The 24054-nt window shown below is 48.3% G+C and overlaps 1 protein-coding gene across 8 annotated transcripts in view; it reads right to left on the reverse strand.

The window, feature by feature from the left end:
• nfixb (nuclear factor I/Xb) overlaps nt 1–24054 on the reverse strand; it is a 609152-nt gene that overhangs the window by 136115 nt on the left and 448983 nt on the right. For 7 of the 8 annotated variants that reach the window (XM_085971683.1, XM_085971682.1, XM_085971684.1 and 4 more), the window contains one exon: nt 11793–11855. The exons of the other annotated variant lie outside the window; for it this stretch is intronic. In XM_085971683.1, coding sequence (XP_085827809.1) covers nt 11793–11855 — 63 coding nt within the window. The remainder of the gene's footprint in view (nt 1–11792; nt 11856–24054) is intronic. 8 annotated transcript variants of the gene reach the window in all.

A 24054-nucleotide genomic window follows, 5' to 3' on the forward strand; every position in this document is an offset into this window, starting at 1 on the left:
CCTTAAGAAATATATCCAACTCCTTCTTGAATATATTTAATGAATTGGCCTCTACTGCCTTCTGTGGTAGAGAATTCCACAGGTTCACCACTCTCTGGGTGAAGAAATTCCTCCTCATCTCAGTCCTAAATGGCTTACCCCTTATCTTTAGACTGTGACCCCTGGTTCTGGACTCCCCCGCCATCGGAAACATCCTTCCTGCATCTAGTCTGTCTAGTCCTGTTAGAATTTTATAAGTTTCAATGAGATCCCCTCTCATTCTTCTAAACTCCAGCGAGTACAAGCCCAATCGACCCAATCTCTCCTCATACGTCATTCCTGCCATCCCATGTATCAGTCTGGTGAATCTTCGCTGCACTCCCTCCATGGCAAGAACATCCTTCCTCAGATAAGGCGACCAAAACTGCACACAATACTCAAGGTGTGGTCTCACCAAGGCCCTGTACAACTGCAGCAAGACATCCTTGTTCCTGTACTCGAACCCTCTCGCTACGAAGGCCAACATACCATTTGCATTCTTAACCGCTCATTAGACCCTATGTTCTCTGATATCTCTGGGAGGTTATTTGTGTCGTCCTTTGTGAAGACAGAACCAAAGTATGTATTTAATTGGTCTGCCATTTCTTTGTTCCCCATTGCAGGAAACTTTTTTTTATCCGGCACGGACGGGACCGACGTGGTGCCGGTTCATCAACAATTCCGGATAACCGAACGCTATAGTAAAAGATACGGAGCTGAGAGTTCCGTATAAAGCAACAAACCCTGTTGCTTAGCAACAGGTTCAGAACAATGGCCACCAGTTGCAAGCGTCTCTGTAGCTTAGCAACAGCTGCAGCCACACCCTTGCACAGCAACAGATGGAGGAAGGCAAGTAATAAAAGTTACCTAAACATACTCCTGAATTTTGCCGGTTAACCGAGATTTCCGGTTATTTCGGTGCTGGTAAATCGAAAGTTTCCTGTATAAAGATTGTCGCCCAGCATCAATTTCCTAAACCTGGCTAGTTAGTAACCTCTACACATCCCAGGGCTAACTCGGCCCAACTCCAGGCCGCCAACCTGACATTCCAATAAGCGACATTTAACCCCAAACCACAGCATTCCACAGATGAAACTTCCATGATCCTGGCAGTGCGGGAACGATCGTGCTTCGCAGAGCATTTGATCATCTGTAACATTCAATCCTGCTCTTAACTAGATATTTGTCTAGCTGATTTTTTTAACGGCAGTTAATGGTCACAGTGTTAATGGCTTTCGGTGGGAGTCTACTGCATTGATCTATGGGGATTGACGTTCTTCGAACTGCTCCTGCCAGCAACGTGGTTGCTAATCTTGGAATTCCATTTTCTAGTTCTGCCATCATCATTTAACTTAAATGGTCTCTTTATACCTACATTAGTTATGTCCTTCAGTATTTTAAAGACTCAGATCATGCCCCTCTCAATCTCCTTTCCGCTAATGAAAACATTGTTTTCTAGAGCACAAAAAATCTAGGCTGACACTCCAATGCAGCACTGAGGGAGTGCCACACTGTTGGACGGGCAGTACTGAGGGAGTGCCACACTGTCGGACGAGCAGTACCGAGGGAGTGCTGCACTGTCGGACGGGCAGTACTGAGGGAGTGCTGCACTGTCGGAGGGGCAGTACTGAGGGAGTGCCACACTGTCGGAGGGGCAGTACTGAGGGAGTGCCACACTGTCGGATGGGCAGTACTGAGGGAGTGCCACACTGTCGGAGGGGCAGTACTGAGGGAGTGCTGCACTGTCGGAGGGGCAGCACTGAGGGAGTGCTGCACTGTCGGACGGGCAGTACTGAGGGAGTGCTGCACTGTCGGAGGGGCAGTACTGAGGGAGCGCTGCACTGTCGGAGGGGCAGTACTGAGGGAGTGCTGCACTGTCGGAGGGGCAGTACTGAGGGAGCGCTGCACTGTCAGGGGGGCAGTACTGAGGGAGCGCTGCACTGTCAGGGGGGCAGTACTGAGGGAGTGCTGCACTGTCGGAGGGGCAGTACTGAGGGAGTGCTGCACTGTCGGACGGGCAGTACTGAGGGAGTGCTGCACTGTCGGAGGGGCAGTACTGATGGAGTGCTGCACTGTCGGACGGGCAGTACTGAGGGAGCGCTGCACTGTCAGGGGGGCAGTACTGAGGGAGTGCTGCACTGTCAGAGGGGCAGTACTGAGGGAGTGCTGCACTGTTGGAGGGGCGGTACTGAGGGAGTGCTGCATTGTCGGAGGGGCAGTACTGAGGGAGCGCCGCACTGTCGGAGGGGCAGTACTGAGGGAGCGCCGCACTGTCGGAGGGGCAGTACTGAGGGAGTGCTGCACTGTCGGAGGGGCAGTACTGAGGGAGCGCTGCACTGTCGGAGGGGCAGTACTGAGGGAGTGCCGCACTGTCGAAGGGGCAGTACTGAGGGAGCCTCTGCTGCTCTGTCAGAGGGGCAGTACTGAGGGAGCGCTGCACTGTCGGAGGGGCAGTACTGAGGGAGTGCTGTACTGTCGGAGGGGCAGTACTGAGGGAGTGCTGCACTGTTGGAGGGGCAGTACTGAGGGAGCGCTGCACTGTCGGAGGGGCAGTACTGAGGGAGCGCTGCACTGTCTTAGGGGACGTACTGAGGGAAAGCTGCACTGTCGAAGGGGCAGTACTGAGGGAGCGCCGCTCTCTCGGAGGGGCAGTACTGAGGGAGCGCCGCACTGTTGGAGGGGCAGTACTGAGGGTGCGCCGCACTGTTGGAGGGGCAGTGCTGAGGGAGAGCCACACTGTCGGAGGGTCAGTACTGAGGGAGCGCTGTACTGTCAGAGGAGCAGTACTGAGGGAGCGCTGCACTGTCAGAGGTGCTGTCTTTCAGAAGAGACGTTAAACCAAGGCCTCTTTTTCTCTTTCAGGTGGACGTAAAAGATTCCATGGCACTATTTTGAAGAAGAGCAGGGGAGTTCTCCCCGGTGTCCTGGCCAATATTTATCCCTCAATCAACATCACTAAAACAGATGATCGTATTCGACTAAAAACAAGGGCATATAAGGTAGCCAAATCTAGTGGGAGGATAGAGGATTGGGAAAACTTTAAAAGACAGCAAAAAATAACAAAAAGATTGATTAAGAAAGGGAAGATAGATTATGAAAGTAAATTAGCAAAAAATATAAAAACAGATAGTAAGAGTTTTTATAGTTATATAAAAAGAAAAAGGGTGGCTAAAGTAAATGTTGGTCCCTTAGAGGATGAGACCGGGAAATTAATGGTGGGAAATATGGAGATGGCAAAAACACTGAATGAATATTTTGTATCAGTCTTTACAGTAGAGGACACTAAGAATATCCCAACACTGGACAAACAGGGAGCTATGGGGGGGGAGGAGCTAAACACGATCAAAATCACTAAGGAAGTGGTGCTCGGTAAAATAATGGGACTCAAGGCGGATAAATCACCTGGACCTGATGGCTTACATCCTAGGGTCTTGAGGGAAGTGGCGGTAGGGATTGTGGATGCATTGGTAATAATTTTCCAAAACTCCCTGGACTCAGCAAAGGTCCCTGCAGACTGGAAAACTGCTAATGTAACACCCTTATTTAAAAAGGGCAGTAGACAGAAGGCTGGAAACTATAGACCGGTTAGCCTAACATCTGTGGTAGGTAAAATTTTGGAGTCCATTATTAAGGAGACAGTAACAGGACATTTGGATAATCATAATTTAATAGGACAAAGTCAGCATGGTTTTATGAAGGGGAAGTCATGTTTGACAAATTTGCTGGAGTTCTTTGAGGAAGTAACATATAGGGTGGATAAAGGGGAACCAGTGGACGTAGTGTATTTAGACTTCCAAAAGGCATTTGACAAGGTGCCACACAAAAGATTATTACTTAAGATAAAAAATCACGGGATTGGGGGTAATATTCTGGCATGGATAGAGGATTGGCTATCTAACAGAAGGCAGAGAGTTGGGATAAATGGTTCATTCTCAGACTGGCAATCAGTAACTAGTGGTGTTCCGCAGGGGTCAGTGCTGGGTCCCCAACTCTTTACAATCTATATTAACGATTTGGAGGAGGGGACCGAGTGTAACATATCAAAGTTTGCAGATGATACTAAGATGGGAGGGAAAGTAGTGAGTGAGGAGGACATAAAAAACCTGCAAGGGGACATAGACAGGCTAAGTAAGTGGGCAGAGATTTGGCAGATGGAATACAATACTGGAAAGTGTGAGGTTATGCACTTTGGCAGGAAAAATCGTAGAGCAAGTTATTATCTTAATGGCAAGAAACTGGAAAGTACTGAAGTACAAAGGGATCTGGGGGTCCTGGTGCACGAAACTCAAAAGGTTAGTATGCAGGTGCAGCAAGTGATTAAGAAGGCCAATGGAATGTTGGCTTTCATTGCTAGGGGGATAGAATATAAAAATAGGGAGGTATTGCTTCAGTTGTACAAGGTATTGGTGAGACCGCACCTGGAATACTGCATACAGTTCTGGTGTCCATACTTAAGAAAAGACATACTTGCTCTCGAGTCAGTACAAAGAAGGTTCACTCGGTTAATCCCGGGGATGAGGGGATGGACATATGAGGAGAGGTTGAGTAGATTGGGACTCTACTCATTGGAGTTCAGAAGAATGAGAGGCGATCTTATTGAAACATATAAGATTGTGAAGGGGTCGGATCGGGTGGATGCGGGGAAGATGTTCCCGATGATGGGTGAAACTAGAACTAGGGGGCATAGTCTTAGAATAAGGGGCTGCTCTTTCAAAACTGAGATGAGGAGGAACTACTTCACTCAGAGGGTGGTAGGTCCATGGAATATGCTGCCCCAAAAAGCTGTAGAAGCTACATCATTACATAAATTTAAAACAGAAATAGACAGTTTCCTAGAAGTAAAGGGAATTAAGGGTTATGGGGAGCGGGCAGGAATTTGGACATGAGTCTAGGTTCGGATCGGTCATGGCCCTGTGGGTAGCAGAGCGGGCCCAGGGGCCGTGTAGCCTGATCCTGCTCCTATTTCGTGTGTCTAATTCGGTTAGATTCAGGAGATGGTTCTGTGATAGTGGATTGGCGGTTAGGATCAGATCAGCCATGATCTTATTGAATGGCAGAGCAGGCTCGAGGGGCCGATTGGCCTACTCCTGCTCCTATTTCTTATGTTCTTATGTTCTTATGTTCTTATTATCACATTGCTGTTTGTGGGATCTTGCTGTGCGCAAATTGGCTGCCGCATTTCCTACATTACAACAGTGACTACACTTCAAAAGTACTTCATTGGCTGTAAAGTGCTTTGGGACATCCTGAGGCTGTGAAAGGCGCTATCAAAATGCAAATCTTTCTTTTCGCTTTTTGCTCCCCCCTCCCTCCCCCAAAGGCTCATAGGCTGTGAATAATATAGTGCAGTAATCAGTTCTACAGCGCAGAAGGATCCCACATTCAATCTCAGCCAGAGCAGTGTGGGGGGGAGCGCTCTAGAGCGTCAGTGTCTTAGTGCTAGGGAGGAGTAAAAATGACTCCGAGGTTTTTGCTCCCAATCACTATCAAAAAAACTCTTCCATGACATTGCATGTTGGGCGGGGTAAGAAGCAAAGACTTGCATTTAAGAACTTTCACAACCTCAGGACGTCTCAAAGAGCTTTACAGCCAATGAAGTACTTTTTGGAGTGTAGTCACTGTTGTAATGTGGGAAATGCGGCAGCTAATTTGCGCACAGCAGGCTCCCACAGACAGCAATGTGATAATGACCAGATAATCTGTTTTTAGATATTGGTTGAGGGATAAATATTGGCCAGGACGACAGGGAAACCCCTGCTCTTCTTTGAAATAGTGCCATGGGTGCTTTTCCACCCACCTGAGAGAGCAGATGGGCCCTTGGTTTAACCATGCATCTGAAAGACGGCACCTCTGACAATGCAGCACGCCCTCAGCACTGTACTGGGAATGTCAGCCTAGATTTTTGTGCTCAAGTTCCCTGGAGTGGGACTTGAACCCACAACCTTCTGACGCGGAGGCGAGTGTGCTACCCACTGAGCCACGGGCTGACATGGGAAGGGGCGAGCTCGTTTGTGACACCCCGCACCCATGACTGCCTCTGGGGGTCAGGGACCAGGGAGCATGGGATTCTCCCCAGCATGAATCGGCAGAGGAGGGAAGAATACTGGGAAAATGAAGAGGACAAAATCCATCCCTCAGTCCTTGACCTATCCACTAGTGTCTGCTTCAGTTTAAATGTTATCGACTTCCTTTGCACAAGTCACCCCGCCACACAGCTTGGTGTTGTCATTACTGAGGGTGACTCCTCAATTTCATTTACAAATAGTGGGTCTGCAGGGGACCCAGAACAGACCCTTAACGAACGCCACTATTCACTGCTCTCCAAAGTGCGCTGTCCATTTATCATCACCTCTCTTTCCTTTGGCCTAGACAGTTTCAGCCCAGCTAGCTAATGTGCAACTCGCTACATCAACGTTAGCATTACTTCAAAAGAACGAGATCTTTATAAAACGCTTCCTGAAAAGACTGCTTCCAAATTCATGTAAGAAATCACACAACACCAGGTTATAGTCCAACAGCTTTATTTGAAATCACAAGCTTTCGGAGCGCTGCTCCTTCGTCAGGTGAAGTGGAGAAATGCATAAAGACACAGCTTATATAGTCAGAGAATAATGTCAGATGTTTACAGGTAATCCTTCTAACTGCCATTTATCACACCTCGGCAGAGAGATAATCACAGCAATCAAAGGTGTAAATGTTGTCCAAACAGGTCAGTCAGGAAAACATTACATCAAAGAACAATGAGGTGGGGTCACAAGGGGTCAAATGTTGCAGACCCCAGCATCTGCAACATTTGACCCCTTGTGACCCCACCTCATTGTTCTTTGATGTAATGTTTTCCTGACTGACCTGTTTGGAATTCTCTGACTATATAAGCTGTGTTTTTATGCATCTCTCCACTTCACCTGATGAAGGAGCAGCGCTCCGACAGCTTGTGATTCAAATAAAGCTGTTGGACTATAACCTGGTGTTGTGTGATTTCTTACATTTGTCCACCCCAGTCCAACACCGGCATCTCCACACCATGGCTACTATCCAAATTCATGCCAGCTAGCCCTTTATGTTGTCCACTGGTGAACACTGGCAGCATCGTACAGAATGCTCTCAAACATTGCCCCTGGCTGATGTTAGATTTACAGAGTCCTTGGAACATAGGAACAGGTGTAGGCCATTCAGCCCCTCGAGCCTGTACTGCCTTGAATAGAGAATCACATCTTCGCCTATTTCCTCACTCATTTTCTTGAGGGTTCTAGGTTGGACGTCACCCCATTCAGATGCCCCATGAGAAGAACAGAAGAACTTAAGAAATAAGAGCAGGAGTAGGCCATACGGTCCCTCGAGCCTGCTCCGCCATTCAATAAGATCATGGCTGATCTTCTATCTCAACTCCACTTTCCCGCCCTATCCCCGTATCCCTTTTAACACAATCAAATAAGGAAGGGAGGTGATAAACTAGAGGATATAACTGAAATAATAATCCTTGCATTTATACAGCACCTTGGTTGTGGGAGGAATGTTGGCCAGGACCCTGGGAGAACTTCCTCCTCTTTTTTTGAGTAGTGCTGGCGAGATCTTTAACGTCCACTTAACCAGGTAAACGGGACCTCAGCTCAATGGGTCAAAAAAGGAAGATGAAGCTGGAGAGAGTCTAAGCTAGAGCGGAAGTAAAGACTGGGGGAGAAGATTTTGTCCAAATATCTACCAGCAGAACAAAACACAGGAAACTCTCTCTTAACCAGCAAAATTCAGGAGTAGGTTCAGGTAAGTTTTACTATATATTAGTGGCAGTGTACCTGGGGTTCCTGGTTCTGTGGCCGTGCAACAGGGACTCCTGGATCTGTGGCCGTGTAACCGGTACTCCTGGATCTGTGGCCGTGCAACAGGGACTCCTGGATCTGTGGCCGTGCAACAGGGACTCCTGGATCTGTGGCCGTGCAACAGGGACTCCTGGATCTGTGGCCGTGTAACCGGGACTCCTGGATCTGTGGCCGTGTAACCGGGACTCCTGGATCTGTGGCCATGCAACCGGGACTCCTGCACAAGTGCCGTGTAACCGGGGCTTCTGCGCCTGTGGCTGTGTACGGGGCTCTCGTACCTTGGTAAGTATACCTCTCTGTAATCCGGACTTTTTGATCAACCGGCACCACGCCGGTCCCGTCGGTGCCGGATAAAGAAGAGTTTCCTGTAATGGGAAACATATCCTCGGCCACTATCAACATTTCCTTGAGGTTTTAGCCTTCCTCAGTCCACCATTTTGTATTTCCTTTACTCCAGAACCAATCCAGTGCCCACGTCAGAACCCGCAGATGGGTTAAGTAGCCTTTTCTCATTCCAATTCTCTTTTGTCAAGAATAGAAGTCCAAAATTTAAAAAAAAACTGAAAATAAGCTACTCTTTCCCATATCACTTATGTGCCCCAATTTTTTTTTTTTATTCGTTCACAGGATGTGGGCGTCGCTGGCAAGGCCGGCATTTATTGCGCAGCCCTAATTGCCCTCGAGATGGTGGTGGTGAGCCGCCTTCTTGAGCCGCTGCGGTCCTTGCGGTGAAGGTGCTCCCGCAGTACTGACTTTTGCCGTAGCGGGTTGTTACAACAACAACTTGTATTTATATAGCACCTTTAACGTAGTAAAACGTCCCAAGGTGCTGCACAGGAGTATTTTAAGACAAAAAAATTTGACACCGAGCCACATAAGGATAAATTAGAAATAACAACAGAAGACGCTGGAAAAACTCAGCAGGCCAGGCAACATCCGTGGAGAGAGAAACAGAGTTTTTATTTTTCTCTCCACGGATGTTGCCTGGCCTGCCGAGTTTTTCCAGCGTCTTCTGTTGTTATTGCGGATTTCCAGCATCCGCAGTATTTTGCTATCGTAAGGATAAATTAGGGCAGGTGACCAAATGCTTGGTCAATGAGGGCGGTTTTAAGGAGCATCTTAAAGGATGAAAGAGAGGTAGACAGGTTTAGGCAGGGAATTCCAGAGCTTAGGGCCTAGGCAACAGAAGGCACAGCCGCTAAAGATGGAGCAATTATAATCAGGGATGCTCAAGAGGGCAGAATTAGGGGAGCGCAGATATCTCTGGGTGGGGGTGCTGAGTGGCTTGCTAGGCACTTCAGAGGGCAGTTAAGAGTCAACCACATTGCCGTGGGTCTGGAGTCACATATAGGCCAGACCGGGTAAGGATGGCAGGTTTAAGGATGGCGGACCTTAGTGAACCAGTTGGGTTTTTACAACAATCCATGGTCACCTATTACTGATACTAGCTTCTTAATTCCAAATTTATTTAATTAATTGAATTTAAATGACCCTAGCTACTGTGGTGGGATTTGAACTGTACAGATTATTAGTCCAGGCCTGCTGGATTACTAGTCCGAGTAACATAACCACTATACTACCGTACCCGACAGCACACTACGTAATTATGTTCCCATATATTTGCTGTGGAGATGTATAAATGTATCTTGGAGTAAATGTACCACACTCTGCAAACAGGCATGGGAGTGCATACGACGCTCCTAGCTGTACAACATAAGACTACTGCAGCCCCACAACCACTGTATACTTTCTAACAGTTTGACACTAATGTAAGTGTAGGTCTGCTCTGGTACTGGAGGGACCCTTGGATGGCTTGATAGATCTCTAAGCGAAAGGGTTTGGGATGGGAGCAGAGGAGAGTCGTTAGATTAATTCCCAGTGAAGCAACTTACTTATCAAGATCGGCTAAAAAGCTGGGACTCCACACTTTATAGAGAAGCGTAGACTTAGGAATGTTTGATTGAGGTTCATAAGACGATGAAGGGAATAGGTTGTATTTGAATTGACACTTTGTTCCAACTAAATCGGTTAGGCAAGACCAGGGGTCACAATGTTGAGTTGTACAAGGCCAGATCTAGGTTAGATGTCAGGAGGTGGTTCTTTTCCCAGAGAATAGTGAACCTCTGGAATGCTGATTCATTGAATTCCTTCAAGCGCGAGCTGGATCTGTTTCTGGCTGGGGCGGAGATCACCCCGTACAAAAAGGAACAAGGATGTCTTGCTGCAGTTGTACAGGGCCTTGGTGAGACCGCATCTTGAGTACTGTGTGCAGTTTTGGTCGCCTTATCTGAGGAAGGATGTTCTTGCCATGGAGGGAGTGCAACGAAGATTCACCAGACTGATAGCTGGAATGGCAGGAATGATGTATGAGGAGAGATTGGGGCGATTGGGCTTGTACTCGCTGGAGTTTAGAAGAATGAGAGGGGATCTTATTGAAACTTATAAAATTCTGATAGGACTGGGCAGACTAGATGCAGGAAGGATGTTCCCGATGGTCGGGGAGTCCAGAACCAGGGGTCACAGTCTAAGGATAAGGGGTAAGCCATTTAGGACAGAAATGAGGAGGAATTTCTTCACCCAGAGAGTGGTGAACCTGTGGAATTCTCTACCACAGAAGGCAGTAGAGGCCAATTCATTAAATATATTCAAGAAGGAGTTGGATATATTTCTTAAGGCTAAAGGGATCAAGGGGTATGGGGAGAAAGCAGGGACCGGGTACTGAAATTGGATGATCGGCCATGATCGCATTGAATGGCGGAGCAGGCTCGAGGGGCCGAATGGCCTACTCCTTCTCCTACCTTCTATGTTTCTATGTTTCTAAAAGTTAGGTCCTGCGTAGAATGATCAGGGCCAGAGAGTGATCTCCTGCACTAGTTTCGATCGCCTAAGGTGGTTGGAGGGTAATTTCTGAGATTTTTTTCCCCCAAATCGGCCTGGGTTTTTATCTGGTTTATCGCCTTTCCCAGGAGATCACATGGCTTTCGGGTGGGGTGGTGAGTCTATATAATGTGATGCACAAGGCATCGCAGTTGGATGGACCAGTGGGTCTTTTCCTGTCTGTCATTGTTCGTATGTAAGAACATAAGAACATAAGAAATAGGAGCAGGAGTCGGCCATTTGGCCCTTCGAGCCTGCTCTGCCATTCATTAAGATCGTGGCTGATCTTCTACCTCATCTCCACTTTCCTGCACTATCCCCATATCCCTTGATTCCCTTAATATTCAAAAATCTATCGATCTCTGTCTTGAATATACTCAACGACTGAGCCTCCACAGCCCTCTGGGGTAGAGAATTCCAAAGATTCACCACCCTATGAGTGAAGAAATTTCTCCTCCTCTCAGTCCTAAATGGCCGACCCCTTATTCTGAGACTGTGACCCCTGGTTCTAGACTCCCCAGCCAGGTGAAACATCCTCCCTGCATCTACCCTGTCAAGCCCGGTAAGAATTTTGTATGTTTCAATGAGATCACCTCTCATTCTTCTAAACTCTAGAGAATGTAGGCCTAGTCTACTCAATCTCTCCTCATAGGGCGAACCCCTCATCCCAGGAACCAGTCTGGTGAACCTTCCCTCTATGACAAGTATATCCTTCCTTAGGTAAGGAGACCAAAAACTGTCCACAATACTCCAGGTGTGGTCTCTATATAATTGCAGTAAGACGTCTTTTGTAAAGCAACACTATGATAACTCGAAGCAGTTTCCTTTGTACGGATCGGCACAATTGTGTTGGAAAGATGTATAGGCTTCTGCATTTGCAATACCACAGGTCTCGAGCGGGCACTGCCAGGACACTGCTGCCATCCTGACATGCCTGCTCAAGTGTGGCACTAAAAGGAGGTGCCCTACAGACCCCTGCGAGATCCCATATCTGAGGTGCCCAGGCACAGTCATTTCTGCCTGACTACTGTGTTCCCCCTAGCGTCTCATTCTGAGCAGTGCGTAAACGGCGATCTTTACCATTGGGTGGTGGTTTGACATCTGCGTCTCCTTGCTGGTTCGAGCTTTCAGATTGTCCTGATTCTGTGAGATAAAAAGAGATGTGTGATCAGCACTGGGAGATTCTCTTTTGTCTTTTCGTTCAACCAAACATTGAGGTGCTCAACACCAATGTGGCCTACCCGGAGGAGACGGTGACCTCTAACCCCAGGCAGCAGCCGCATGATCATCACCCACACCTTAGGTTATCAGTCAGGCCCACAAGTGGTCTAGAAAGATTTTGTCCTCTTTCCAAGTAGGTTCATCCGCTCAAAACAACATACGAAATGAGAAAAGGCCAATTGGCCCATTGAGCTTGTTGCTTCCTCTGCGCCCTGCTGCCGTCGACTCTCCCAAGGGAGGCTAGTAACCATAGCAACAATTCCGTGAAAAGGAAACTATGAAAAAAAGTTATTCTGGTCCCCAGGGGAAACAGAACGAAATTTCCAAGATATCTGCTTAACATTACAACCTACAATATTCAATCCTGACCCGTTGCATTCCACAGATGACAGTCCTATGGTCATCGTGTCCATCGAATACTTAATCATCTACGTCCAAATCCCTGTATTTTTTAATCTTTTTCACAACCAGATATCCACCAACTGGTTTTCAAAACAGTTAAGCGATACCCCCCTTAACTTAGTGAAAGGGTTAAAATAAAACATACGACGCCTGCCAAACGTATCTCCCACCCTCAGCGCGTGGAGGGACAAGCTTCAAGGCATCTCAAAAGCCACCATTCTTGACACTTCATCATCAGATATGGGCCCGAGAAATTCATCTTGGGCGGTGGCACAGAACGGGCCATGAGGCGCCGCGTACGACGGGCGTCCGATCCGATACCATGACGAATTTCCAGGCCATGATCTTTGTTAGGCCCAGCACTCTGCGTTAATTCTCTTCTTCCCTCCCCCCAGATGAAATGAGGTCTGATGCTCCACTTGTGCCGGCGACAGCGTCAGCAACCTTGCTGTTCTCCAGCTTTTCGAGGGAGATCAGATCTGGCCGCGATAGCACATAGGTGCCATCTACGGTAGCAGTTGGAAGTATTCCACCTTCTCGGGGCTACCTCTTGTGTCAAGACAGATCAAATGTGCTCCGACAGCTAACCCTAACCCTGATCACTATTCTTCACGAGAGCTGGCGTTCCCTGTGAGTATAAAATGCTGACGTCAATGGCCCTACTTAAAACTACCCCCCCCCCCGCCCCCCAAATAATAATAATTACTACGTGAATTTGAACGGCAGCCTGAGCCAGGAATTCAAAATCGGATTTGAAAGGTCATCAAAGCGCTAAGTAGTGGAGAATGCTGGGAATCAATCCTACGTCCTGAAGCAGTGCGTTTGGGAGCCAAGGTGCCAAAATCAGGTCAAGGTGATGCCCCTAATCAGTAGGCCAGCAATGTGTACTGAGGATTACATAGTATTTACAGCTCAGAAACAGGCCATTCGGCCCAACTGGTCCATGCTGGGCTTTGAGTAATTTATGTAGAAACCCATCTGTGTACACATGTCACTTAGCACCCCATCCACCACCTTAGACATTCACTCCCTCCACCACCGGCGCACCGTGGCTGCAGTGTGTACCATCTACAAGATGCACTGCAGCAACTCGCCAAGGCTTCTTCGGCAGCATCTCCCAAACCCACGATCTGCACCACCTAGAAGGACAAGGGCAGCAGGCCCATGGGAACACCGCCACCTCCAAGTCATACACCAACCTGACTTAGAAGTATATCGGCCGATCCTTCATCGTCGCTGGGTCAAAATCCTGGATCTCCCTCCCTAACAGCAATGTGGGAGCACCTTCACCACACGGGACTGCAGCGGTTCAAGAAGGCGGCTCACCGCCACCTTCTCGAGGGCAATTAGGGATGGGCAATAAATGCTGGCCTTAACAACGACGCCCACATCCCAGGAACGAGTAAAAAAAAAAGTCACATTTTAGATGATGCCAATCAATCTTACGGAAAAGAGAAGAAAGTCACTGAGCTGCAGCCTGAAATTTACAGTTACCGCAGTTACAATTACCCTCTGAATGACCTCCTTAATGCTTGCTCCAGACTGCCCTGTGAGCAATGCCACAGGAGATCGCCAGGTAATGTTTTTTGGTAAAACTGTGCAGGGGCAGAGATTTTTCCCCAAAGCTCTGCAGGGTGAGATTATCAAGGCCTTCATTCTGGGCTCTAATGTTAGTTGCCTGTAATCTTGTCTTTGTAAACCAGAGCATGCCCTTGTATATAAATGAAAATGCGCTGCTTGCCCCTGAGGGCGTCACTGGGATTACGCTCCATCATCCTGCAAGCAGTGGAGCTTTATGTGCCTAGAAATTTTAGAGACATTTCCTTAGTCCCCTAGGAATGTAATAAAAATGAGACACTGATTAATGTGTCTGTTGGTTTGACTTGTTACAGATGTTGTTGGTTGTAAACAGTGAATGAAAGGGCCTCATTCTCCATTTCTCCCTCAGTGATAATTCCGAGTTTTAAGTGAAGTTTACATTGCTTTCTCTGTTTACAGGACGTCAAAGTGATCTACTCTCATACCAGTGAACTAGAGCAGTAGGCTTGGGGATGATGTCATGGGGTTAGAGTTCAGCCTTTAAGTCAATGATTACATCCTAATTATCCACCATGCTCAGCTGCAAACAGAAACAGCAGAAGATTCTCCGGTTTTCTTTTGGTCTGACAGCGAAACCCACACCAGACCACTGGGAGACCACGTAACTGGTTTCCGTTTGTCCGACATGAAGTGTGCACCCTCTTCCCCATAATGGGCACAACCCACTTGCCAAAGCTAAGGCGCGGGCTTGCAAGACTTAATGCCCTGGACCTCCACATGTAGCGTAGGGGACCCCTGCTGCTGGAGTCTAACCAGTTACAACAGTGCAGTCTGCCAGCATAAAGCAACGGTGGGATCCCCTCCTTATCAGGGCATTGGCTTTCAGGGTTATTTGTATCGAACGGCAAAGAAACCCAGCCGGTCAGTAACCAACAGTGCCCTGGAGTTTTGAGGTCCTCTGTAGTTCAGACATCTGCCACAGAGGAATGACTCGCCTGTCCTCTCTCAATCCCCAGGGTGGCATTGCAATTTCTTTGATATATTGAGACTACCTTATACCCCCCCTATTAAATTTCAGAGCCACTTCCACCAGGATACCAAGAAACTTATAAAATTCTAACAGGGCTAGACAGACTAGATGCAGGAAGGATGTTCCTGATGGCGGGGGAGTCCAGAACCAGGGGTCACAGTCTAAGGATAAGGGGTAAGTCATTTAGGACTGAGATGAGGAGGAATTTCTTCACCCAGAGAGTGGTGAACCTGTGGAATTCTCTGCCACACAGGGCAGTTGAGGCCAATTCATTAAATATATTCAAGAAGGAGTTGGATATATTTCTTGAGGTTAAAGGGATCAAGGGATAGGGGGAGAAAGCAGGGACAGGGTACTGAATTTGGATGATCAGCCATGATCTCATTGAATGGCGGAGCAGGCTCGAGGGGCCGAATGGCCTGCTCCTGCTCCTATCTTCTATGTTTCTGTAAGACCATAATGTTCCCAGCGCTGTGGAACCCACCTCATTTACACATCGCAGGGTGGACTCCACAGCACCCCCACCAACATGCGGATAACCGTTCAAACATCATGAGCCACAGCGTCCCTTTCTGGCCTCGTCCCCTCTCCAGTGATTGGGTGGAGGTGGGAAAGGTCAAGGCTCCAAATGGAAGACTGCACCATTACTGGGTTAATGGCAGCTCTTGCTGATGGCAGGGCGTGTATTTGCTGCCTGTCGGTGTTGCTTCTCCCAGATAATCATGGGAAAACCGCCTTCTTCAGGTGGCTTTATATGGCGCCTTTAATGTAGTTAAAAAGTCCCAAGGTGCTTCCCAGGAGGGTTATCAAAAAAAATTTGACACCGAGCCACAAAAGGAGATACAAGGACAGGTGACCAAAAGCTTGGTCAAACGGGTAGGTTTTAAGGAGGAGCGAGAGAGACGGAGAGGTTTAGGGAGGGAATTCCAGAGCTTAGGGCCTAGGCAGCTGAAGGCACGGCTGCCAATGGTGGAGCGATGAAAATCGGGGATGCGCAAGAGGCCAGAATTGGAGGAGCGCAGAGATCTCGGAGGGTTCTAGGAGGGTACAGAAATAGGGAGGGGCTGGGGTCATGGAGCTATTTGAAAACAAGGATGAGAATTTCAGAAAGCCTCGTAAAGTTGGCTCGATGTCATATAACTCTGGTTACAAAGTAGTAAAGGTAGGTAACGTGCAGGCAACACGTCAACCCTTGTCCCCTTGAGTTTGGGAATGTCCTATGGTTTGTGGAGACTCCAAGGGGAGCAATGAGTGGAGAAGAATACTTGGTCTTCGGAAATTCCACTGCGGTCTTCATGCTACAATGGGCCGGATTTTCCGACCCCCATGGGTGCATACGAGATCACCGTAGGGGCCTCGCGCAAGTGCCGGTTTCAGGCGTGCCAAGCGCCTGCGCTGAAAACCGGCACTTGCGATCTGTCAAGAATCCTCTTCACAGATCATCCGCCTGCCCGGGAGAAGGGCCTCCGCGGGCAGAGAGTTCCGCTTTCTGCAGAACCCCTGCCCGCTGAAAACCTTTAAAAATCTTACGCCTGATAAAAGCAAGCGTAAGGCCTGCTTTTACCAGCATAAGAGTTTTAAAACATTTTAAAAATAAAAAATTTCACTCATTTATAATTGAAAAATACAGTACTGTTAAAAAAGGTAAGTTTATTTTTAGCCCTGTAAAAAACTTCATTTTTTTCAAAAAATTAAATTTTTGTTTAAAATATTTAATTTAATGTAATTTTAACTAATTTTAAATACGTGATTTAAAAAAAAATGAATTGAATGTTTTACTGTGTTTTTTAAGTGATCCTCATTCATGCTTTTGACATCTGTGCGGAGAGACCTGTCAAAAGTATGAAGGAGGATCCCCTTCTTTGATTGGTTCCCCATGGCCCACGTGATCCCGGGGCGCTTGCGTACCACCTGCGCCCCTGGGATACCTGGGCCTCTGCGCATTTCGTAGAGCAGAGGCCCAGGATCGCAAGCCTCGGGACCTACGGAGCCAGCATGTAAGTGCGTAGATTTTTTCCGATTGGAGGCATCCGCCTGCACGAAGCCTCCGATCGGAAATTCAGAGCCAATGTCTCTTTGCTTCCTCAATGGCTAGAGTGGAAGCCATGATTTGTGGTAAACAGCCATAGAAAGAAAGACTTGCATTTCTATAGCGCCTCTCACGACCACCGGATGTCTGAAAGCGCTTTACAGCCAATGAGGCACTTTATTGAAGTGTAGTCGCTGTTGTAATGTGGGAAACGTGGCAGCCAATTTGCGCACAGCAAGCTCCCACAAACAGCAATCGGATAACCTGTTTTAGTGATGTTGGTTGAGGGATAAATATTGGCCCAGGACACCGGGGATAACTTCCCTGCTCTTCTTCGAAATAGTGGCCGTGGGATCTTTTACGTCCACCTGAGAGAGCAGACGGGGCCTCGGTTTAATGTCTCATCCGAAAGATGGCACCTCCGACAGTGCAGCACTCCCTCAGCGCTGCACTGGGAGTGTCAACCTAGCTTTATATACAGAGCAAAAAGTGCCAGGTTTGATTACTGGTCTGTGCTGAGTTGGATGAGTTCTACTGGGCAGCAGTCGGCCGCAGTGCTGGAGGCACCGGGCGGTGGCGGACGGGGGGTGGGAAATAAAAACAAAGGCCGTGGTTCCTTCTTCTGATCGCAATCCAGACCCCTCTACTGGAAACAGCATGAGTGTTGATATTGGGTCACAACCAGGCACAGAGAGGGTACAGAGGGGATTTACGAGGATGTTGCTAGGACCGGAGAATTTTAGCTATGAGGGAATGATTGGAGAGGCTGGGTTGTTTTCTTTGGAACACAGGAGGCTGAGGGGAGATTTAATTGAGGTGTCTAAAATTATGAGGGCCCGAGATAGAGTGGATAGGAAGGACCTATTTCCCTTAGCAGAGGGGTCAATAACCAGGGGGCATAGATTTCAAGTAATTGGTAGGAGGACTAGAGGGGAGTTGAGGAGAACTTTTTCACCCAGAGGGTGGTGGGTGTCTGGAACTCACTGCCTGAAAGGGTGGTAGAGGCAGAAACCCTCATCACATTTAAAAAGTACTTGGATATGCACTTGGAGCGCTGTAACCTACAGGGCGACAGACCGAGAGCTAGAAAGCAGGGTTAGGCTGGATAGCTCTTTTCCGGCCGGCACAGACATGATGGGCCGAATGTGCTGTAAACCTCTATGATTACACTTGCAGTAGGTGACGCTCCTCACAGTTGAGTAGCCAGCTCACGCTCACTGTCGAAGCTTACATTTGAAGAAGAGTCACTTGGACAAGATAGCGAGCAGGGTGGGAGGGGTGGTGTCGGGGTGGTGGGGGGGGCGGTGTGAGGCGAGGGGTGGTGAGCTGCCGGCAGCTGTGGAGTTACACCACAAGCACGAGTCGGCACCTTCGGCGAGAATAAAAAGAACTCTGCGTGAATTCCCTCGAATTGCATTATTGAGGGGGGGGGGGGTGGAAGGGAAGGAAAAGCACATTCCCGGAATTAGCAGTGGCAATTCCCACAAAGGAGGAGCTCGCTGTTCACAGTTACACCCAGTAGCAGAGCGGGAGGAGCCATTTTGAAGGCTTTGGCCTACTTCCTGGGCCTGTCAGATGAGCCTGCAGTGTCTGGCCTGCAGCCTGCAGCTGGACCGAACCAAAATTTGGTGGTGGGTGTGGGGGGCACGTAGGAAGTCCCTAACAGGAAAGCGACCCGCTAATGAATGCTAATTGCCTCAACCAGCAGCCAGCGAGCACCAACTCCTGATGAGAAAAACAGCACCATTCTGCATTTCAACAACGCATGTCTAAGATCAGTTTAGTCGTTCTGATCACGCTTGTCTATAATTCCCACATCATCACCTATATCAGGTTATATAATAGCCAGTCCCACGGTGGGTAATCTGACACAGAATTGGAGTCAATCATCACAAGCTGACAGCAAGAATATCTGCAAGACTTCTCTGTAGTACATTTTTCTCATAGACTTTTGTAAGATATTTTCCAAAATGTAATCTGCAGCCGGTTCCTGCGCGTTTTTTCCCCCCCCCAATGGCATCCACAGTTCAAGTCTGACACTTTAGATAAAAAGGATTTGTTTTGTGGAGAATGGTGGGAGGATTAATGTAAGAGGAATTTACAGATGTTGTTCAGTTAACAATGGGAGTGAGAGAACGATGCTTAATACTAGTTTTCTCTGTCACCACAAGAGCTTATTATCAGCCGTGGCTCAAAGTGGAGCACTCTCTTGCCTTTGCGTCAGAAAGTCAATGGTTCAAGTCCCACTCCAGAGACTTGAGCACATAATCCAGTCTGACACTCCCAGTGCAGTGCTGAGGGACCGCTGCATTGTCAGAGGGGCAGTCTTTCGGATGAGACGTTAAATCGTTTGCTCTCTCAGGTGGATGTAAAAAAAATTGCAAGGCACTATTGGAAGAAGAGCTGGGGAAGTTCTCCCCGGTGTCCTGGGGCCAATATTTATCCCTCAACCAACACCACTAAAACAGATTATCTGCTCATTGTCACATTGCTGTTTGTGGGAGCTTGCTGTGCGCAAATTGGCAGCTGCGTTTGCATCCGACTCGCCCACAAACCCACCATTCCCTGAACACTCAATACACCAGCAATGCTTCTTTCTTAGCATGCATCGGGCTAACAGGAGTCGAACCCCTAGACAAAGCCAGTGTCTGAATCCAAGCCTTTAGAAGTGCAGGGTTAGGGCGAGATGGAGCTGCCTGAAATATGATCAATTCAAACGCTCTCCACTCTGGCGGGGGGCAGGGGGGAGGTGGGTAGATTACACAACAAAATCTTTAAAATGCAGGGGCGCCCTTCCATATTCGGGTACATAGAATGTACAGCACAGAAACAGGCCATTCGGCCCAACTGGTCCGTGCCGGTGTTTATGCTCCACACGAGCCTCCTCCCAACCTACTTTATCTCAGCCTATCAGCATAACCCTCTATTCCTTTCTCCCTCATGTGTTTTTGTAGCTTCTACTTAAATGCATCTATGCCATTCGCCTCAACCACTCCCTGTGGTCCTTATTGAATGGCGGAGCAGGCTCAAGGGGCCGTATGGCCGACTCCTGCTCCTATTTCTTATGTTCTTATGTAGCGAGTTCCACATTCTCACTACTCTCTGGGTAAAGAAGTTTCTCCTGAATTCCCTATTGGGTTTACTAGTGACTCTCTTAGATTTATGGTCCCCTAGTTCTGGTCGCACCCACACGGGGAAGCATCTTCTCTACGTCTATCCTATCGAACCCCTTCATAATCTTAAAGAGCTAAACCCAATTTATCGTCGCTCGAACACTGTTGGGCAGCAAGGACTCGGCAGTTCAGGCACTTGGAAGTTGCCTAAAGCGTTCCCATTAGTGCAAGAGGAAGAGCTTCAATTATATAGTCACAGCACTTCTTGTTTAAGGCCTGTAATTTGACTTCTTTTTCTTGTGTGCCTGTACACCTGATTATCCTCTGTGCACACACTCTGTGCAATAAAGCCGCTGTTATAAGACAGACAAAGAAAGGCTATTGTGCTTTGATCGATTAACTCATAGCGTGTAAACGTTTATAATGACTCGTAAATGTCTATTAATCATAAACATTAAGGCCGCAAAGACGACTTTGATTAATGGAAGTTCCTTGAATACCTCAGGCAAACATTATTGACTTAGAGGAGCTCTGTGCATTACTGAGCATAATGCACAAAATATTTAGCACACTGAAGCAGTCAACAGATCCCTTGCAGGTAGTTGGGGGGGAGGGAGTGGGAATGTTTTATTTTTCCTGAAATTGAGGAACATCAGCGCTAGGGACGGAATACTATTCCCAGTCTCCCCCGCCCCCCCCCCCGCTCAGTGTCAGCATCAAAGAGCATTAAGCACACAGCAGTGTTGTGGTTACTGGGCTGATAGCCCTGAGGTTGTGAGTTCAGGGCCCACCAGGGCAAGTTGTGAAATTAAATTCAACATACCGGGTAATTTATGGGCTGGCACCAGGCAAAATGACCATGAAAGTTGCTGGGCCGTCATTAAAAACCCAACTGGTTCACTGATGCCCTTCAGGGCAAGGAACCTGCCACCCCTACCCATTCTGGCCGATATGTGACACTTGTTCACACTATATGATTGGCTCTTAACGCCCTCTGAAGTGACTTAGCAAGCCATTTAATTGTCAGGACAAATAAGGATGGCCAATAAATGCAGAGCTGCCCACAGCTTGAGAACAAGAAATAGGAGCAGGAGTCGGCCATACCGTCCCTTCGAGCCTGCTCCGCCATTCAGTAAGATCATGGCTGATCTTTGACCTCAACTCCACTTTCCTGCCCGATCCCCATATCCCTTGATTCCCTCAGTGTCCAAAAATCTATCGACCTCAGCCTTGAATATACTCAACGACAGCCTCCACAGCCCTCTGGGGTAGAGAATTCCAAAGATTTCCAATCCTCTGAGTGAAGAAATTCCTCCTCATCTCGGTCTTAAATGGCCGACCCCTTATCCTGAGACTATGCCCCACTAGTTCTAGACTCACCAGCCAGGGGGAACAACTTCTCAGCATCTACCCTGTCAATCCCCCTCAGAATCTTAGACATTTCAATGAGACCATTGACATAATAAAACTCACTACGCACTTGGTTTCAACTTGTTTCAGAACATGGAGGTCTAGTTGTACTTCACTAGTTCCTGTCTTACAAAATGTCCCGGGGCAAGCTGGGCCCACGCCCGAGTATTTATACTCCTTGGATGGCGCCACCAGCTGGCCGTCCAGTGTTATTTCATGAGTAGTTTCTTTATGATGATGAGATTTATAACAACCACCTCTCATTCTTCTAAACTCCAGAGAATATAGGCCCATTCTACTCAATAAGTAGAACAACAAATAAATTATCTCCCTCTATTCTACCTCAACAAGCATTTTTAGGTCAGGTACAGCATGGGTTAAATGCAGAGAAAACCTCTTTACTGTCCCAGTTAGCACTCCTAGGTAAAGTGCTGTTGTTGTTAGAAACAGACTAGTGCTCTCTCTACATTGTCCCATTAGGCACTCACAGGGTACTCCTAGCACAGGTGAGATGTACAGCAAAGCTCCCTCTATTCCAGCAGACACATCCAGCTCAGGGAGTGAGAAGCAGAGTAAAGTTACTTCGACCCTCTCCAATCAAGAACACCCAGGTCATATCTAGCACAGGCCACATGCAGAACAGCACGCCTTCTATTCTTCCCAGGTCAGATATAACAGGGATTAGATGCAGAATCAAGCTCCCTCTGCTGCGGAAACACAAACATTCTCAGGGCAGGTACAGCACAGATTAGATACAGAGTAAGTCACTCCCAGGTTAGGTACAACAGAGAATGGATGCACTCCCTTTACACAGCCCCAAAAAGGTGTTTCAAGCTAAAAGACTTAGGGGGGAAAATTTGGTTGATTTGCGCCTCCCATCATCGCCATGTGCAGTGCCCCGGCCGCGATCTTCGGTAGCGTCCCCTGACTTACCGTCGGACACTATGTCCAACAGGGACAGGGAAGGCCTACCTGCCCCCGGGGCAGCGCAAATTAAAGGGGAGGTGCCGGGCGGCCATTTTTGTTGCTAGCCGCCTGCCAGCACCTGCCCCCCCCCCCCCATTGCTGTTTGCGGCCTCCTGTGCAGCCCCCGCCGCCCGCACCCCCCCCCGCGGAGTGCCGGCTGCGCTCCGTGAGCCCGGCACTTCTCTTGAGTGCCGGGCTCTTGTGCCGGCACTCCGATCCCTGGTGGCCCAGCTGGGCCCCGGGTCGCGCTGCGCTGGGCCCCTCCCCTTTAATCAGGGGAGGGAGGCCTGTAATACCGCGGCGCGACGTGCCGACGCGTGTGGCGCTGCAGCACGTAGCGCCGCGATATTCACGCGCAGTGCCCCAAGAGGGAGGGGGAGCACTTCCAGTAGCGCCCCGCCTCCCTCTTGGGGTGCTACCAGTGAATTTCGAGTGCGGGGGGCGCTAACTTTTTCAGGGCGTTAAAAGTAGTGTCAGCACCCCAAAGGGGGCGCAACCCAATTTTGCCCCTTTAGAAAATAACTGAAACATTATTTTAAAGACTTGCATTTATATAGCGCCTTTCATGACCTCACGATGTCCCAAAGTGCTTTACAGCTAATGGAATACTTTTGAAGTGTAGTCACTGTGCTCATGCAGGAAGCACAGCACCTAATTTGCACACAGCAAGCGCCCACAAACAGCAGTGCGATGATGACCAGATCATCTGTTTTTTTAAGGATGTTGGTTGAGGGATAAACATTGACCGGGACTCCCCCCGCTCTTCTTCACACAGTGCCACGGGATCCTTCACATCCACCGGAGAGGGAAGACGAGACCTGGGCTTTAACGCTTCATCCGGAGGACGGCACCTCCGACGGAGCAGCGCTCCCTCGGCACTGCACTGGGGCAGTGCTGGCTTAGATTTTGGTGCTCAAGTCCCTGGAGTGGGACTTGAACCTCCGACTCTCCGACTCAGGTGTGAGTGCGACCCGCTGAACCACGGCTGAGACTTAATGAGGAATTAAAAAGAATTTTAAAAAGACAACATTTGCAACCTGCCCAACTATAATTAATAATGATGACAGACTTGCACGAAAGTGACATATCATTAATATCACTATCTCCAAACCCAATCAGAGACTGTCTTAAGAGTACAGTATCTCTGACAAGGCTACTTATATCTTTCAATAGCTTCTTTCATGTCTCTGCCCGTTGTGGCAAATTTTAATCTCTGATAAGGCCTCTCCTTTTTTAAGAGGAGATTTTATCTTTCGCTTTAATGGGATTCACTTCTGATTGAAGGCCCATGTGCTTGTGGGGGGGGGGGGGGGGTTGGGTCCAGTCCTTGCTAGTTCCCCACGAGCTCTATTTCATCCGATGACCATTCCCCGAAGGGTCTAGAATCCGAGAGGTTCCCTGAGATCTGCTTTGACCAGCTTTAAATCAGCACCGCCGATCAGGCAGCGTCTGAAAATCAAAAAACAAAAAGCGGGGTCGCAAGACATTCTGGGTGGGATCCTTCTTCAGTTCTGATGAGGGGGCCTCCTACCTAAAATGACAGCCCTGCGAATTTTTCTTTTCGGAAGATCGATCTGCTCTGTATTTCCAGCGGTTTGATTTTTTGTTAAGTCCACATTTCCATGATTTAGT

This window comes from Somniosus microcephalus, chromosome 31, assembly GCF_052327205.1.
Source record: "Somniosus microcephalus isolate GS21.2 chromosome 31, FLI_Smic_1.0, whole genome shotgun sequence".
Lineage (NCBI taxonomy): Eukaryota > Metazoa > Chordata > Chondrichthyes > Squaliformes > Somniosidae > Somniosus > Somniosus microcephalus.